The 15,918-nt window shown below is 57.0% G+C and overlaps 1 protein-coding gene across 1 annotated transcript; it reads right to left on the bottom strand.

The window, feature by feature from the left end:
- Positions 1-10,822: 10,822 nt before the first annotated feature.
- LOC104582071 (ice-structuring glycoprotein-like) lies at positions 10,823-12,646 on the bottom strand. The gene is made up of 3 exons (XM_010231369.1): positions 12,322-12,646; positions 11,657-11,738; positions 10,823-11,117 (listed from the first exon to the last, which is right to left on the bottom strand). Exons 1-3 carry the CDS (start codon positions 12,644-12,646, stop codon positions 10,823-10,825), a joined length of 702 nt encoding a protein of 233 aa, XP_010229671.1.
- Positions 12,647-15,918: the final 3,272 nt, after the last annotated feature.

The following is a 15,918-nucleotide window of genomic DNA, read 5'->3' on the forward strand; positions in this document are numbered from 1 at the left end:
CTGGTGCGGGCCAGTGTGAGAGCCTCCTTGGTGAAGTCTCTTCTTGCGGTTTTCCAACTGAGTGAGCTTACTCTCCAGAATGATGGCCTTGTCAATCAAAGACTGCTAGGTGGGGGTGTAAGCAATAGTAAGTTGAACTGACAACTCGTCGTCCAGACCGTCCAAAATCTTCTCCCTGCGCTTGGCATCGGTGTTCACATCATCCGGTGCATAGCAGGACAGTTGGTTGAAAACCTCTATATATTCTGACACAGAGCGGCTTCCCTGTCGCAGCCTGTGGAATTCTTTCTTCTTCAGGCTGAGCACTCCCGTAGAGATGTGGGCGGTGCGTAAAGCTTCCTGGAACATGTCCCAGGTGACATCCTCGATGGGGGTGGTAATCTGAAAATTCTCCCACCAAGATGCTGCGGGTCCTTCTAGCAAATGAGCTGCAAACCGCACTTTCTCTTCTTCGGTGCAGTTGATGGTGACCAAATTCTTATTGACTAAACGAAGCCAATCGTCAGCCATAATAGGCTCAGGGGAGCTGGAAAAAGTGGGCGGGCGCAAACGTAGAAATCTGGTCAGCATATCCACTTGGGGTGGGTGGTGCTGCTGGTTGTTGTGGTTCTGCTGGTTGTTGTTGTTGTTGGCCAACTGTTGGGTGATCATCTGGAAGAATTGGGTCTGGGCGGCCAATAGCTGTTGCATGGTGGCAGCATTCCCTTCTGCGTCGGCATGGTTAGCCTCAGCATTGTTGGCGGGGTTCCGGCGTCTCGGAGGCATCTGTTTAGGGTAGCATAGATGAGGAAACAGATAGAATAGAGCTAAGGATAACTAAAGCCCCAAACAAGATATAACACTCAAGCATATATCAATCATACACTCATCAATCATAAAAGGTTTTGAAAAATCATAGCAAAACACACTTGTTTATGGTGGGACATTGCCCATAAAGAAAAGAGTACGAGGAAAAAGCAATCGACCTATATTGCCATACCCATAAGTTGTATGGTCAATGACTAACTCGCAATACTGATAATGAAAAGAAAAAAAATAAGTCTGGTAGGCATCAACAGATCTAAGGGAGTGTGGCTGTCGGTGTGGTCCCGTTCGCCTTCATCTTGGAGCGGGTGTTTGTAGCAGGGGTGTCCATCTCGTGGACCTCCTGGGGCTCCTCCTCAGTCGGTTCCTCCTCCTGAGGCTCTATCTCCTGATCCTGTGGCGGAGGTGGGAACTGGACAGGCGCCGGTGCGGCAACTGGTGCTGCTACGGCTGTGGCTGCGATGAACGCCTGGAACTGCTCGCAGTAGTAGCTAGCCTGGTCCCTCTCATACTGCAGCTGCTCGATGGCATCTCCCATGTTGAGGACAGTGTTTTCCAACACGGCCTTGTCCTCCAGCCACTGGGTCTTCTCTCCCAGTAGATTACCAACCTGCTCCTCGGCTAGGCCGGCCCTGGTCATCTCGTGCTCGAGGCAAGACTCCATGTCCACAGTGTTTATCTCCATGTTCTCGAAGTGGGTCGTCACTGGGGTCGCATCCTTGTCGTTGGTCGTAGCCACTGCCGAGCATGCATGGTTCCACCTTCCAAAGAGGAGGAAGGGGGAGTCCTCGGGAAACTCGTGCCGATAGTCCCGGCACACCTGTGCGAAGGCGCACTTCATGGCGAACTGAAGGCCCTGCTCGAAAGTGGGGTAGCGGCTGATGAAGGTGATATCCGGCGTAGCGGGCGCGATCTCACGCCCGCGGATCTTCGCCTCGATCTCCCACCGTGGCTGCCATCCCTCGGGTGCGGCGGTCTCGACTCGGCCTCTGAACCTGGGTGGTGGCAGGTCGAGGAACGCACACAGTCCCGCCAAAGGGGCACTGAACAACTGGTCGTCGTCCGTGGAGGGGTAGCAGACTCTGGTGAATGGCGGGACGTTTCCAAAAGGTGTTGGACTTCCCATCTATGGAAAAAATAAAGAAGGTAGATAAGGGAGTATCAGTGACATGATCAAATGGTCAAATGTAAGTAAAAAAAAATAAAAGTGGTTGAGTGGGAATCAAGTGATAATCATTAATATCAAGGGTGGAAATGTAAATATAAGATTGGATGCATAATAATATGTGAATAACATGGCAACATGATTATAGTGGTGTATGGTATAATAAAATAAATATGCGTATGTGGTATAAATGAAGTAAAAATGCTTATGTGGCCTAATAAGGTATAATAAGCCAACATGTCATGCATATGCAAGATATAAATGCAAAGATTCAGATGAATAGGGATAAGGAGTAAAATGTATGTATATATATAGATCAGATAGGGATGAGAAATAATCCTAAGGTTTGGTCTTTGGTCTGTCTTATCCTAATCCAAACTAGGGTCACGTTCCTACAGGCAACACATTGCTCTGATACCATCTGAAGCGATCCTCCCCGTTACTAGGGTTCGATCTTTGTGCTTACTGTGCTAGTCCCTGGATCGACTCACTAGCACACACAGTTCCATGATGAAATATACATAAACAAAGGTCAAAAGTACTTTATTACATCGCATCATCCAGAATTTAAATAGTATTTACAACCTCGCATGTCCTCTTGGACCAGCATAAAACAAAAACTGTTTCAACATCATAAAACAATGTTTCAAAACTACTGCAGCGGAGAAGGGTAGAACATAAGGGCCACACTACTCCAAGGTGAGAGCATGTTGGAATGTAAGCACATGACCCACAACATAACGACGAACCTCACTCATCGTCGGATCCACCTGCATTGTTAATTGCAGCCACTACGTGGTCAATACATTTGAATGTATTGGCAAGCTCACCAGAGTTATAAAGGACCTACCAAGTACATGCATAATTTGGCTAGGTGGGGTTTGACTATTTGCATAAAAGCATCATTGTTCAATCCTATCATTTTTAAACAAATAGTTTTGAATTTTATTGGACACGGGGTAGAAACACCCATGCTCCTATTAACCTAGGCACATTGAGTAGAAACATCAATGCTCCTACCCAGTTCAAACCATTCATTTTATTAGGAAATTCGAATGAGTGAGACCTTCCTTACAGCTCCAATATCCAGTTGCTCATAATTGTCCGTAACCGGAGACACGGCTAACTACTTAGTTTGAAACTCTCGAGAGGTGGTACACTTTACCCACAAGAAATCGACGTGTTAATCCCTTGCTGTCCTCAGGGTAGAGTAGTAACGGCATCGACTACAGGAATTTTTAGAACATAATCCCCCAGACCACCTGAGGGACGCGCCCCCACGTACACTGCTACATACCGATGTCACCTCGGATCCGGGTTCGTATTTCTTACATCCATCCTGGCAGAGCCCATAATACTATGTGGTTGTACTGGAAGCTACTAAACAGGAAACTAGTCCAGTCTCTGGTTATCCCGGGTGGCATCCCACATTGTGACGCAGGCGCTCCTCGAATCGCACGGGGAGACGACCATGGACACTCCCGAATCACACGGAGAGACGACTCCGCGGGCCCCATAGAAATGGACCTAACGACTCAGCGGGCCCCATAGAAACTCAAAGCATCCCACCCAGAAATAGACATTCAAAAAGGACTTCTAGATAATTAGTTATGATTTAAAAGGCATAAAACCCTAATCTGTAATTTGAATGTGATTCAAATATTCAAATTTGAATTTGGACAGTGCCAAAAGATTCTACACTTCCTAAGGATTCCAAAAAGGTGTGGATCACTAAATTTGGCCAAACAGATTTAAAGTTATGATCATTTGAAAAGACAGGGGCTTTTCTGCAAAAAAAACCATTTTATAAACTAGGTACCACGTGGCGCGTTCTCATTGGTGCGTACCGATTCGGTTTAAGTGGATTAATCCGATCTAATCTACACCGTTGGAGATGGATGGACGGACGGGATTGATCAAGGAGCTCACCGGCGCTAGGGTTTCGGCCGGGGTCGGAGACGAAGGAGGCGAGGACGGCGCGGGGCGGCGGCGCGGGGTCTCTGGCGACGCGGGCGGCTCGGGGACAGGCTGGGGCGACGCGGTGCGGCGTGGCGCGCTCGGTGACGGGGTCGGCGCGGCTTCGGGAGGTCGGAGGGCTTGCCTGGGACGCGCGAAGACGGCGGCGCGGTCACCGGACTCCGGCGAGGACGAGCGGGCGGCGTCCGGAGGCTACAGTGCACAAGGCGAAGGACCAGCCACGTCAAAAGGAAGCGCAAAGGGAGGGGAGAAGGAGGAAGTGCGCGGGGTCGCCTCATACCTCGTGGTTTGCTGGCGGTGACCTCGGAACGGCGACGGCGCGAGCTAGGGTTTCGGGGCAAAATCCGGCAGCGTGGTCGCGAAATCAAGCGGGGGAGTAGGGGGGAAAAGGAGAGGGGAGCTCGCCTTTTATGGTGACGCGCTCGGGCTGTCGCGGGGAGCACGGGGACGGCGGATCCCGGTGATGGCGGCGGCGCGGATCACGCGCGTGACCGGCGGGGGTTTCCCCCGCGGGGAAGACGACCCCGACAGGTGGGGCCCACCTGTCGGTGATCCAGGCGGCGCGCGCGCAGCTTGGGCCGGCTCGGTTCGGGCGGCTCGAGCGGGACTAGTCCAGTTCGGCCCAAAATGGTCGAGCCGGTCCGGTTTCCCCTTTGTTTTTTCCTTATAGCCTTTTCTTTTTCTATTTTTCTCATTTCTTTGATAACTTTTGATTTTGAACTCCAAATTGGTCCAAATAAGTTTCAGAAAATTTGTAATCATGTTCTACCATGATACAACTTTTGGGAGTAGTTTCCCCCCAAAATAAAATGCATAAAAATACATTTGCCCTATAAATGCCTTTAAGGCTATGTATCTATTCAAATAAAATACTTTTTCAACTCCAAATAATTATACAATAATTATGGGATAGCTTATATATGCATTAAACCCCTTTCATGCATAAACCCTATTGGTTTGAAAATTCCAAAGCCCAAATGGGTGTAAACAAAGTCTTTTAAAGCCTTTTGAGATTCAAATTTGAATTCAAACATGCAATTGTGGCATGATGCTTATGGATGCAATGCACATGTCAAAGTTTGAAATTTTTGGGATGTTACAAGGCTGCTGGGGCTATCAGGGAAGTTCTGTACCCCACTTGGCTGGCTAACCCTATAGTAGTACCTAAAGCAGGGAATAAACTTCACATGTGTGTAGATTTTACTGATCTTAACCGCGCATGCCCCAAGGATCCCTTCCCTGTACCCTGTATCGATCAAATAGTTGATTTTACCGCTGGTTGTGACTTGTTGAGTTTTCTCGATGCTTTTTCCGGCTACCACAAAATTAAGATGGCGGTCGAAGATGAGGAAAAAACAACGTTCATCACCCCGGTTGCTGCTATTGTTATACATGCATGCCTTTCGGGTTGAAGAACGCGGGCTCCATATTTCAGCGCGCGCTGCGCGAATGTTTGGAGCCCTAGCTAGGCCGCAATGTGGAGGCCTACATGGACGACATCGTCATCAAATCAAAGCGCGGGGACTCGCTGATTGATGACCTGCGGGAGACGTTTGATAATCTCCGCAGGATCAAGCTCAAGATGAACCCCGAGAAGTGCAGCTTCGGTGTCAACTCCGGGCAGCTATTGGGTTTCTTGGTTTCACACAGGAGGATACAAGCCAACCGGAGCAAGATAGAGGCCATCGAGAAGATGGAGGCTCCCCGCAAGGTGAAAGACGTCTAGCGCCTCAACAGTTGCGTTGCCGCGTTGGGCCGCTTCATCTCAAGGCTGGGCGAACGCGCCCTGCCTTTCTTCAAGGTGATGAAGAAGAAGGGTCCGGTTGACTGGACTCCCGAGGCTGAGGCAGCGTTCCGGGAACTCAAACAGTACCTGAGGTTGCCGCCCGTCCTCGTCACCCCCAAGCCGGGCGAGCTGCTGCTCCTCTACCTAGCAGCGACGGACCAGGTGGTCAGCTCGGTGCTGGTCGCTGAGAGGGAGGAAGATGTTAAGGGGACTGAGGCTGCGGGGCAGGGGCCTGAGCGGCCCCCAACAACCGCCTCGGACCCAGGGACCACCCCCGAGCCGGCAACTTCCGCTCCGCGGAAGCAATTGGTGCAGCACCCGGTGTACTTCATCAGCACAGTGCTGCGCGACGCGAACAAGTTACCCACAAGTACAGAAGCTCCTCTTGGGGGTTCTCCTTGCGTCCCGCAAGCTGCGCCACTACTTTCAGGCGCACTGCGTCACGGTGGTGTCAGGATTCTGCCTTGAGCGAGCCCTCACCAACCGCGAAGCCATCGGGAGGGTGGCAGAATGGAGGATGGAGCTGTCGGAGTTCGACCTCCACTTCACCAACTCCAAGAGCATCAAGAGTACGGCCTTGGCGGACTTCGTCGTGGAATGGACGTCTACAAGCGTGGAAGAGAATGAGCCGGAGACCAGCTAGCCCGGCAAGTTGGACGAGGACCACTGGGTCCTCTACTTCGACGGCGCGTTCAGTCTCCAAGGAGCTGGCGTCGGGGTCGTCATCGAGTCACCGACAGGGGACCAGCTGAGGTTCGCTGTCCAGCTTGATTTCCCGAACTCCACCAATAACACGGCAGAGTATGAGGGCTTGATCGCCGGGTTGCGGGCGGCGATCGCCCTCGACATCAAGCGCCTAGTTGTTCGTGGGGATTCCTAGCTCATGATCAACCAAGTGAACAAGGACTACGATTGCCCGCAAATGGCAGCGTACATGGAGGAAGTCCACAGGCTAGAACATAAGTTCAAAGGTTTGCGTTTCGAGCATGTCAAGCGGAAGGATAACTTCGCTGCTGATGAGTTGGCTAAGATGGAAGCAGAGCGCCGGAGGCCTCCGGCGGGGATGTTCTGCTAGAAGCAAGCGGCTCCTTCAGTCGCCCCCGAGTCAGCTGCCGGGGATGCCCCTCCGGCAACCGAAGGAACCCCCGCGATAGAAGGGGTCCATGCCACTGATATAGCGGCATGCGTGGGCAGGGAGACCCCTCCCTGGGCGGTGGAGATCGCTTGCTACTTGAAAGGGGAGGCTCTCCCGAAAGATGACGTTGCTGCGGAACGAGTAGCCCGGCAAGCCAAAATGTACACTGTGGTGGATGGAAACCTCTACCTCAGGCGTGCAAACGGGGTCAAGCTCATCTGCGTGCCACAAGACGAAAGGCGCGCGCTATTGCAGGAAATACACCGGGGCACATGTTCACACCATGTGGCCTCTCGGGCTTTAGCCGGCAAGGCGTTTCGGCACGGTTTCTACTGGCCCACGGCCCTGGCCGACGCGGAGCGGCTGGTGAAGACGTGCGAAGCGTGCCAGTTCCACTCGAAGAAGAGCAACCAGCCGGCGCAGGCCCTACATATCATCCCTTCCCCGTGGCCGTTCGCGGTCTGGGGGCTCGACATCGTCGGCAAGCTACCGAGAGCGGTTGGCGGTTACGAATATCTGTTCGTGGCCATCAACAAGTTCTCCAAGTGGGTAGAAGTGGAACCAGGCGGCCATCAAGTTCTCAAAAGCATTGTGTGCCAGTTCGGTGTTCCAAACAGCATCAACACCGACAACGGCACACAGTTCACAAGCGCAGTGTTCCAGGCCAATTGTGAGGGCATGGGCACTAAGTTGCACTTCGCGTCCGTCGCTCATCCGAGGAGTAACGGGCAGGCGGAGCGAGCCAACGCAGAAGTGCAGCGGGGGCTCAAGACGAGAACCTTTGACAAGCTCAAGGGCCACGGAAAACACTGGGTTGAAGAACTCCAGCCCGTGATGTGGTCGATCAGGACCACACCTAGTCGGGCAACGGGCGAAACTCCTTTCGCCCTTGTCTACGGGGCAGAAGCGGTGCTGCCCCTCCAGCTCAAGCACGGATCTCCCCGGGTACGCGCGTACGGCAACACCAGCCAACACGAGCAACAGGTGGATGATCTAAATTTCATCGAAGAGCTTCGATGCCGGGCTGCTGTGCGACCCGCGCGCTACCAGCAGGTACTCCGTCGTTACCACGACAGGCGAGTCCGTCCCCGGAGTCTCGAGAACGGACACCTTGTCCTGCGCCGGATACAAGGAATGAAGGCCGGGAACAAGTTGACTCCGAAATGGGAGGGCCCGTTCCGGGTAGTGCAGGTGACCAGGCCGGGGGCTGTCCGGCTGGAAACCGAAGAAGCCTTGCCGGTGCCAAATAGTTGGAATATTGAGCACTTGCGCAAGTTCTACCCGTGAAGCGGCGGAGCCCGACCCCCAGGTGATGCCGACGATGCATACCTCTCGAACTAGTGTAGCCGGGCAACCCCCGCGTGTAAACCACTAGTTATTGTGAATAAAGATAAGTGTTTCGTTCCTGAGCTTTAAAGTTGCCTTGCTCATTTGTGTGTTCCCTTCTACTTTTGTCTCCTGCTTGTGGTGCACGGAAGCGTCTTTCCAAACTTGGTTGTGAGCAGGGGGCTGCTGGAGCCTTGAAAGCAAAAACCCCGTTAACGGATTACTCCGCCACGGGGCATGCAGTCGCCGGGTTAACCGGGACGTGCATCAAGGGGCATGCAGTTGCCGGGTCTCCCGCAACGTGCATCACAAGGCGTGTGGTTGCTGGGCTCCCCGCAACATGCGCCTCAGCTGGGGAATGGAGTTCTCACATCCAAGTTGTCATCGACCCTTCCGTGTCCGGGGGCTGGGAGGTAGGAGAGATGAGATTACTCGTGTTGCTTTATGTACTTTCGTGAATTTTGAAAAAAACTTGCAGCACCTCGGGCCTGGTAAGAATCTAACCTGCAGGAAAAGGTGGAATTTTATGCGCGGCAGTACCCGTGGGCTGCCCACGGGTCACGGCATGTAGCAGTGCCTTGTGGTGCGGGACGACCGCAACACAAGGGACTCACCGCACTCCGAGGCCCCTGGCTCGAGAGGGCGACGCCACGTGTGCCACAGCAACTTGGCAGGCAGGGTGGCAAAGACTGTACCACATTTCAAGGGGGCGATGCCATGGGTGCTGCGCTGATCCCTCGCGCGCGGTGGCAAGCCCCTCCCCCGCACCTATAAAAGGCGTGTCCCGGCCATGGAACGGCTGAGAGCGAAGCCGGGAAAGGGGCCCTTAAGGCGGGCGGTGCCGTGGAGGCGCGATGGTGGTGCATGCCATCAACGCCTAGCGCCGACGGGTGCACTGCAATCGCGCCCTTGCCGCATCGCCCCATCGAACCCGCTCCCAGGGGCGCCGCAGAGACACGATGGTCGTGCATGCCATCGGTGCTCCGCGCCGACGGGTGCACTGCCGCCGTGCCCTTGCCGCGCCTCCTCAGGCGAGTGGCTCCTGGGTGAGGGCTGTCGCAGAGGCACTGTGGTGGTGCATTCCATCCGCGCCCGGCGCCGACGGGTGCACTACCGCAGTGCCCCTGCCGCATCCCTCCAGAGGACACCTCCGCAAGGAGCAGGGGCTGCCGCGGAGACACTATGGTGGTGCATGCCATCCGCGCCTCGCGCCGACGGGTGCACCATCATAGTGTCCCTGCCGCATTCCCCTAAGAGAGCCTCACTTTAGACACGGGGCGTTGCGAGGACGCTGTGATGGCGCCGGTGCCGGCGTTCGCCGCCCGTTCCGGCCCATCACCGCGTCCCTGCCACGGCCCCCGAGCAGCTTTGCTCCCAGGTAGCGAGGGCTGCTGCGGGAACATCGTGGCATCCTTGCCGCCCGCTTTCGGCGGGGGTGGCGAGGAAGCAACGGTGTTCCCGCCGCGGTCCTCCGGCGGGTTTTCCCCAAGCAGCGAGGGCTGCTGTGGGGACGCCGTGACGTCCTCGTCGCCCGCGGTCAGCGGTGGTGCCGAGGAAGTCACGGCGTCCCTGCCGCACCCCCCGGAAAGGGCTCTTCCAAGGACGAGGGTTGCCGCGGCGTCCCCGCTGCTTCCCTTTCTCAGGCACTTTGCAGGGATAACGAGCCAGGAGTGCTTCACCGGTGAACGCTTCAGGCGCAAGACTGAACGAAAAGCTAAGTACTGACACCTAAAATGGTGAACCTACTAAGAACTGAATGTAACTAAGCGCCACCTCACCGGGTGTGGCCTCGGACTCTGCACGTAGCTGGAGTGTTAGAAGGGCGCTTGCGGGGGGAGTGCGCTCCCCGTGTGGCTTCCCGGGTCCGTCCCGGAAGGGCACAGCTTGGAGTAGTTACCCCGCAAGTGGAGTGGCTCCTCGCTACTGCTTGACCCCAGGTCAGCACTGCGGGTCTGTCCCGGGTCCCTGGTCTGGTCAAGGGTGAGGCGTGCGAGTCCCCGGTAACACGAGGTGAAACACGAAAAGGCTAGGGGGGTCGCCCCGCGAGACAGCACCGAGAACAGAGAACAAGAATTTAAACGAGTTAAAGAGATTGATTGTCTAAGTGTTGAACGATTACATAAGCTAATGGGAAAATAATTGTTCAAACGGTGCCAAGCACCACACTTGCAGGAAAGAACAAACAAAACAAGATACATCGTAAAGCAGCAAGAACGGCTGGGGGCTGCGGCAACTAGTTGCCAGCGTTTTCGGCCGGGGGCTCGGCGGACGGCTCGGGCTCCGGCTTCATCTGCATCCGCTCGAACACCTCGTCGACGAACCCGCGCACTACTTGGGTGTGCGTGGGCTCGTCCTTGCTGTCTGACCAAGCGTCCAACAGGGACTCGCAGGGAAACTCCGGGTCCCGAAGATGTATCCTCGGGAGGATTGTCCCGGCAACCTCCCGGGCGCAGTTGGTGACTTCGTTGGCGCCGTACTGGGCGATCCAGACGTCGAGCGCCCCAAGTTTCCCCACCAAGTCGGAGAAGAAGGGGATCAAAGTGGAGACGTCTGTGCCGTCCACCGCCGCGGCCTGCAGCTCGAACTTGGGCAGCAGATCGCGCAGCGCCTGGGCGATCTTCAGCAGCTTCTAGGTTTCTATTTGCCGCTGCCCGATCAGCGTGCTGTGATGGAGCCAAGCGTCATGCGCAGCCTTTTTGGCTTTGCGGACGTTGTCTTCCAGCGCCGCAAGCTCCACGGTCTTCACCGCGATCGCGTTGCCGGCCTTGGCAAGCTCCTCCCGGACGGCGGTCAGTTCGGTCTCAAGCTTGGCCGCTCTATCCTTGGCAGAGCCAAGCTGGATCTCGTGCCAAGCCGCTGCTCCCACCGCGTCCTCGGTGGCCTTGACTTGTACCTCCAGCTTGACGCGGAGGCCATGGATCTCGCTGCGGTAATTGGCGATCAGGTCGCTCTTCTCGTCCAACCGGGCCTGGGCCGCCGCAAGCACCTCGGCATGTTCCTTCCTGGCCGCCTCAAGGGTTGCCGCCAGCGAGTCTAGCTCCCCCTGAAGCTTCGTGCGCTGGGCCTCCAGCTGCCGGTGGAGTTCGGCCTTCGGGACCACCGGCTCCTCGGTGTCCTCCAAGGCTTGCCGAGCGAGGCGCGCCTCCTCCCTGGCGAGGCGCGTCTCCTCGCGCAGCCCGGAGAGCTCTTGCAATTCTGGCTGTGCGGAGGGTCGCCCATTTGCTCCGGGGGGTCCTGCCGTCCCTCCCCGGCAGCTTCCCCCTCACCTGCGCCCGGGGACCCCGGGGCTGGAGAAGCCTCCCTGCCCCCGGTAGGAGACGTTCCCTGCTGGGCGGCAGGCAAGTTCGTGCCAGTCGCGTCCGCGGCTGCAGGCGCGTCGCCAAGCGCCGTACCGGTAGTGGTGGTGGCCACCACTGTCGCTGTTGCCGGCGCGGCAGGGCTTGGTGCAAGAGCCGGTTCTGACTCTTCCGCCGCCCCCGTGACCTCGACGACAGAGTCGAGATTGATTACGGTAGCACTCGCCCCCGGTGCGGGCGCGCTCATGCCTACAGCAATAAGTAGTGTGAGGATTGATGAGTAAGAGAGCTATCAGAAGCGAACAAGGGTGGCCGGAGTGGTTACCTTGCACGACAGATGGACTTGCGAGGGGGGCCTCCCCACCTCGCCTGCGTCGGCAGGAACCTCTGAAGGGCTTGCCGCGGGCGAGCTGCCACTTATTGAAAAAGAAGGTACATTTATGTGATTAACTATCAACTGAAAAAATGCAGCAAAGAAGAAGCAAAGGAGCCGTACCAGTCGCCGGCCCCGCCCCCGTAGGGGCTGGGTTGTCGGCGGGCGCGATGACGGCGCCGCTGACCCCTGCGCCGGTCAGGTCAGCGACACTGCCGGCGTCCGCGCGCGCCCTCTTGCTCAGCGTGGCGGGCGGGGAGTCGCTTCTCCCCCTTTTGCTGGCACCTGCCGGCGAATTGGACTTCGGGGGGTTGCGCCGGAGCGCGAAGCCCCGGAAGACCCCCCGAGCGGGCGGCACCGTAGGCGCCCGCTGGGTCACTGTGTCCCAGGGCGTCGTGGGAGACGGTGGCGAGGCCACCGCGGGATCAAGGGCCGACCCCGAGGAGGCTCCCGGCACACCCCCGGCGGCCGTTGCTGCTGAGGCCGTCGCCGGGTCGCTCAGGGCCCCCGCCAAGGAGTCGACGAGTGCTCCCGGAGCAGCTGCCGACGCGGTGCCGGCGGTCGCTGCTAGGGCGGATGTCGTCATTGCGGCTCCGGCGACCCCCACGGACGCGGCCGCTGCCAAAGTACCGACGGGCACCCCTGGAGCGGCGGCCGCTGCGGGCTTGGCGGCCGTTGCCTGGGCGGAAGGCGCCACCGAGGAGGCGGCTACGGCCGCTGCGAACGCCCTTGATCTCCGCACGATCAGGGGCGTGTTGTCGCTGTCTTCGTCGTCGTCGTCCATGGGAACGACTTCCAGGGACGCTGCAGCCTGGCCTGCCTCGTCATCCAACGACTGGAGGGAGGGCCAGCTGGTCTCGGACTCGCCCCCGCTCTCCTCGTGCACCTGTTTCTCGCGGGTTGCTGGCAGGGGAGCGCGCGGGGCCCGAGTGGGGGTGTCGTCCATCAACCCCCACTCGTTGCAGGGTGGGAAGGCGCCGACGATGTCATTGAGCGCCGCAACGCCAGCATGGAGGGAAAAGACCCCTGGCGGGAGCCTTGTTGATTGGAAGGTCTCGCCGGATATTCCCCTCACCCACATCCTGAGGGTTTCCAAATCCACGCCATCCTGCTGGAGGCGTGTCCTGTCCCCGGGTCCGTGTACATCCACGCGGGCCGGGAGTGTAGTTGAAGCGGCGCTATACACCGATGGATGAAGGTGCGCGCCACGTCCACGTCGGTGAGCCCCGCTAGCCGCAGCGCCTTGATCTTCTTCACGATGGGGAGGAGATCGGCGTCGTGGTGGTACCTGTCTTGCTAGCCATTTCGGGGTTGCGGCAGCTCCGTCGACGAGAAGATGAACTCCTGAGGGTCCTCCACTTGGACCCAGCACCAATCGCCCCGCCACTCCTTTTCAATCTTCTTCCCCAACCGGACGATGAACTCTGACTTCATCTGGTCGCGGGCGCGGAACACCACCTCCGACGACATCGCCTTCGCGTTGTCAATATGGGGGTAGAAGTAGTGGCGGAAGAGCCCCACCGACGGCATCACCCCCACGAACCCTTCGCAGAGGAATTGGAAGGTGGCAAGGAGAAACAGCGAGGTGGGGTGGAGCTGCGCCACCCGCAGCTGGTACGACTCCATCAGTGCGTGGAGGAACAGCGAGAATGGCGGCACCAGACCGGTGAGGAGGAAGCACGCGAACACCCGGAAGTCATTGTCCTGGTGCTCGGCGCCCGCCGGGAAGATCAGCGTCTCCCCGTGCTCATTGAAATTGGAGGCGACGGCATGCCGGACCTTGTCCAGCGCCTCGCCGTTGTAACCAGGGCGGTAGAAGGCGAGCGTGGCCCGCATCTCCCGCTTCTTCTGGTCCTTGGCGGCGGCTGCCTTGGTTGCCGCCTCGCTCTTGCTGGCCGCCGCTTTTTTCGAGACCTGCACCTCCTTCCCCTTTCTGGTGGTGGGGGGCGCCATGGGGGACGAAGGCGGAAGCTAGCAGGAACGCTTGGGTGCGAGATGCGAAAGAGGATGAAGACGAAGGCTATGAGGGGCGGAGTGTCTTTCCCCTTTTGCGCAGCGGTAAAATCTTTATAGCACCCGGCCGTTTGGTAACGGCTGGTTCCGTACCCTACGGGTGCGCGGGGATAACTCCTAATCATGAGGAGTAATGCGCGGAGTGGCCTTAACTTCCTTGTTTAAGGGGGGAGTAAGGGCGGAAATCACGCACCCACTACTCCGTCTGTAACGGCGTGGTACTAGGGGCAACGAAGGGAAGCGAGCCCGAGGCGAATCGGGGCCCACGCGTCGATTGTGGGCGTAGCCCGGCAACCGACCCTGGGAAGACTCGTCCGGGAACAGGTGATGCCGGCCCACGCCCGGGGGCTACTGTCGCACCAGTGGCACTCGGGGTACCACCGCTCCGCGACACATGGGCCCCGTCTCCGAGTTCCCGGAAGGATTCCGTCCCGGGCATCAGCTACGAGCAGCCCGGCAAGCTACCAGCCCGAAAGGGCTAGCGGGGCTTCGGGGAACATTCCCGCCTGGACACATCCCGAGAAGCCACTTCCCGGGAGGGGGGTTCCCGGGTGTCGGGCCTGGGCGCCTCCCGGGGAGCGACTTGCCGGGACAGGGGGTTCCCGGGCGCAGGCCCCTGCCTCAAGGGTGGGGCCTAGTGAGCAGATCAACAGCGCCGCGCGGGCGCGTGGCGGGCGTGGGGTGTGCGGCCCCACCGGGGCAAGGAGTAAGGCGCACGGCTCATTAAATGAGCCGACAGGAGGGGCGTTACCCGTCCAAATCAAGCGAACAGTGGCTGTCCAATCCTACCTTTAGGGTTTTATACCCCTAGCAGCGGAGGTGGTGTCCATGCGTGCTACCAGCTCACTGAGGGGGAGTTGTATGCCTCCCTGCTCGACACTTGTAATGCATGCGCCGCGGCACCTGTGGTATCCCCTTGAGTATAAAAGGAGAACCAGCTCCAACGGTCAAAGGGTTCGTTTTCTGTTCGGTTCTGGTGGATTTAGTTGGGTTCTAGTTTTCCTACTAGTCCTAGCCAAAGGATAGCAGGTAGCACTTAGCAAGAAAGGAGAGAGCGCCCGGGGACCCTCCCCCGGCAACGTGTAAACACTTGATCCATTATCAATAATAGTTCAGACAGGCAGGACGTAGGGTTTTACACCTCCGGGTGGTCCGAACCTGGGTAAAAACGTGCGTGCATGCGTTCTTGGCTTGCGTGTACCTTGGGTATATCACTTCGCAGATTATGTAGGACCATCGGCCACGCCGGCGATCGCCGGAGCGATCCCCGACTCCCCTGCCGAACCTAAAAAGGGGGCGTGACCGCACGCCCCCGGTGTCGGAGCCCCGTGCGACGACAATATTGCAAAATAAACAAACCACCGTCAACAAGATGAGGGATCACTCCACAGATTAAGCCTTCATTGCGCGCTCTCTCAATAAATGTAGCAAGCATATCTGCCACAATGTTAAATAAAATAGGGGATAGAGGATCCCCTTGCCGCAGACCTTTTCGAGTTTGGAAAAAATCACCAGTGACGTCATTGACCTTGACAGCCACAATGCAGTGCGGTTTGTACCGGTCTAACAACCAATCATGTGATCTAGGGCATGAAATTTTTTTTCATGCTGGTCTAATAGCACATACAAATGAAACACACAGACGTTCGGTGCTTTTGAGCAACAGTACATGTATTTCTGTGAGTCAAAATATTAAAGATTTTTAAAAATATTTTCCGCGCAATCAACACCGTGCTAGTTCCCGAAAAGGAAGTAAGAAAAATCCCAGTGTGCTGTGAACTAGTAGTACTAGTGGTACTGTGGTTTATTGGAAAAAAAATTAGTGACAAACTCTTTCTCCAATGCAAAGCACTTGCCCGGCCAGCACATGATTCTCAGCACATCATGAAGAAAACGCCACTGGGGTTGGCGTTTGCTCGTGGTGTGAAACGCCATGGAGTGTGGCGTTATGCCCTTTGGCCCCGCCGATGACATCCCAAACGCCATTGATTCTGGCGTTTATTTCGCATTGGAAACGCCAGCGTGAGTGTCGTTTCCGAAAAA

The sequence above is a fragment of the Brachypodium distachyon genome, chromosome 1 (genome assembly GCF_000005505.3).
Source record: "Brachypodium distachyon strain Bd21 chromosome 1, Brachypodium_distachyon_v3.0, whole genome shotgun sequence".
Classification (NCBI taxonomy): domain Eukaryota; kingdom Viridiplantae; phylum Streptophyta; class Magnoliopsida; order Poales; family Poaceae; genus Brachypodium; species Brachypodium distachyon.

What these genes read in the sequence shown, in the direction of transcription:
- LOC104582071 (XM_010231369.1), bottom strand. Translation starts at nt 12,646, where the DNA reads ATGGACGACGACGACGAAGACAGCGACAACACGCCCCTGATCGTGCGG. An exon ending in AGCAGCAACGGCCGCCGGGG is followed by an intron (nt 11,739 to 12,321) that starts GTGTGCCGGGAG and finishes TTATTGCTGTAG; the next exon opens with GCATGAGCGCGCCCGCACCG. An exon ending in GTCACGGGGGCGGCGGAAGA is followed by an intron (nt 11,118 to 11,656) that starts GTCAGAACCGGC and finishes CAATTACCGCAG; the next exon opens with CGAGATCCATGGCCTCCGCG.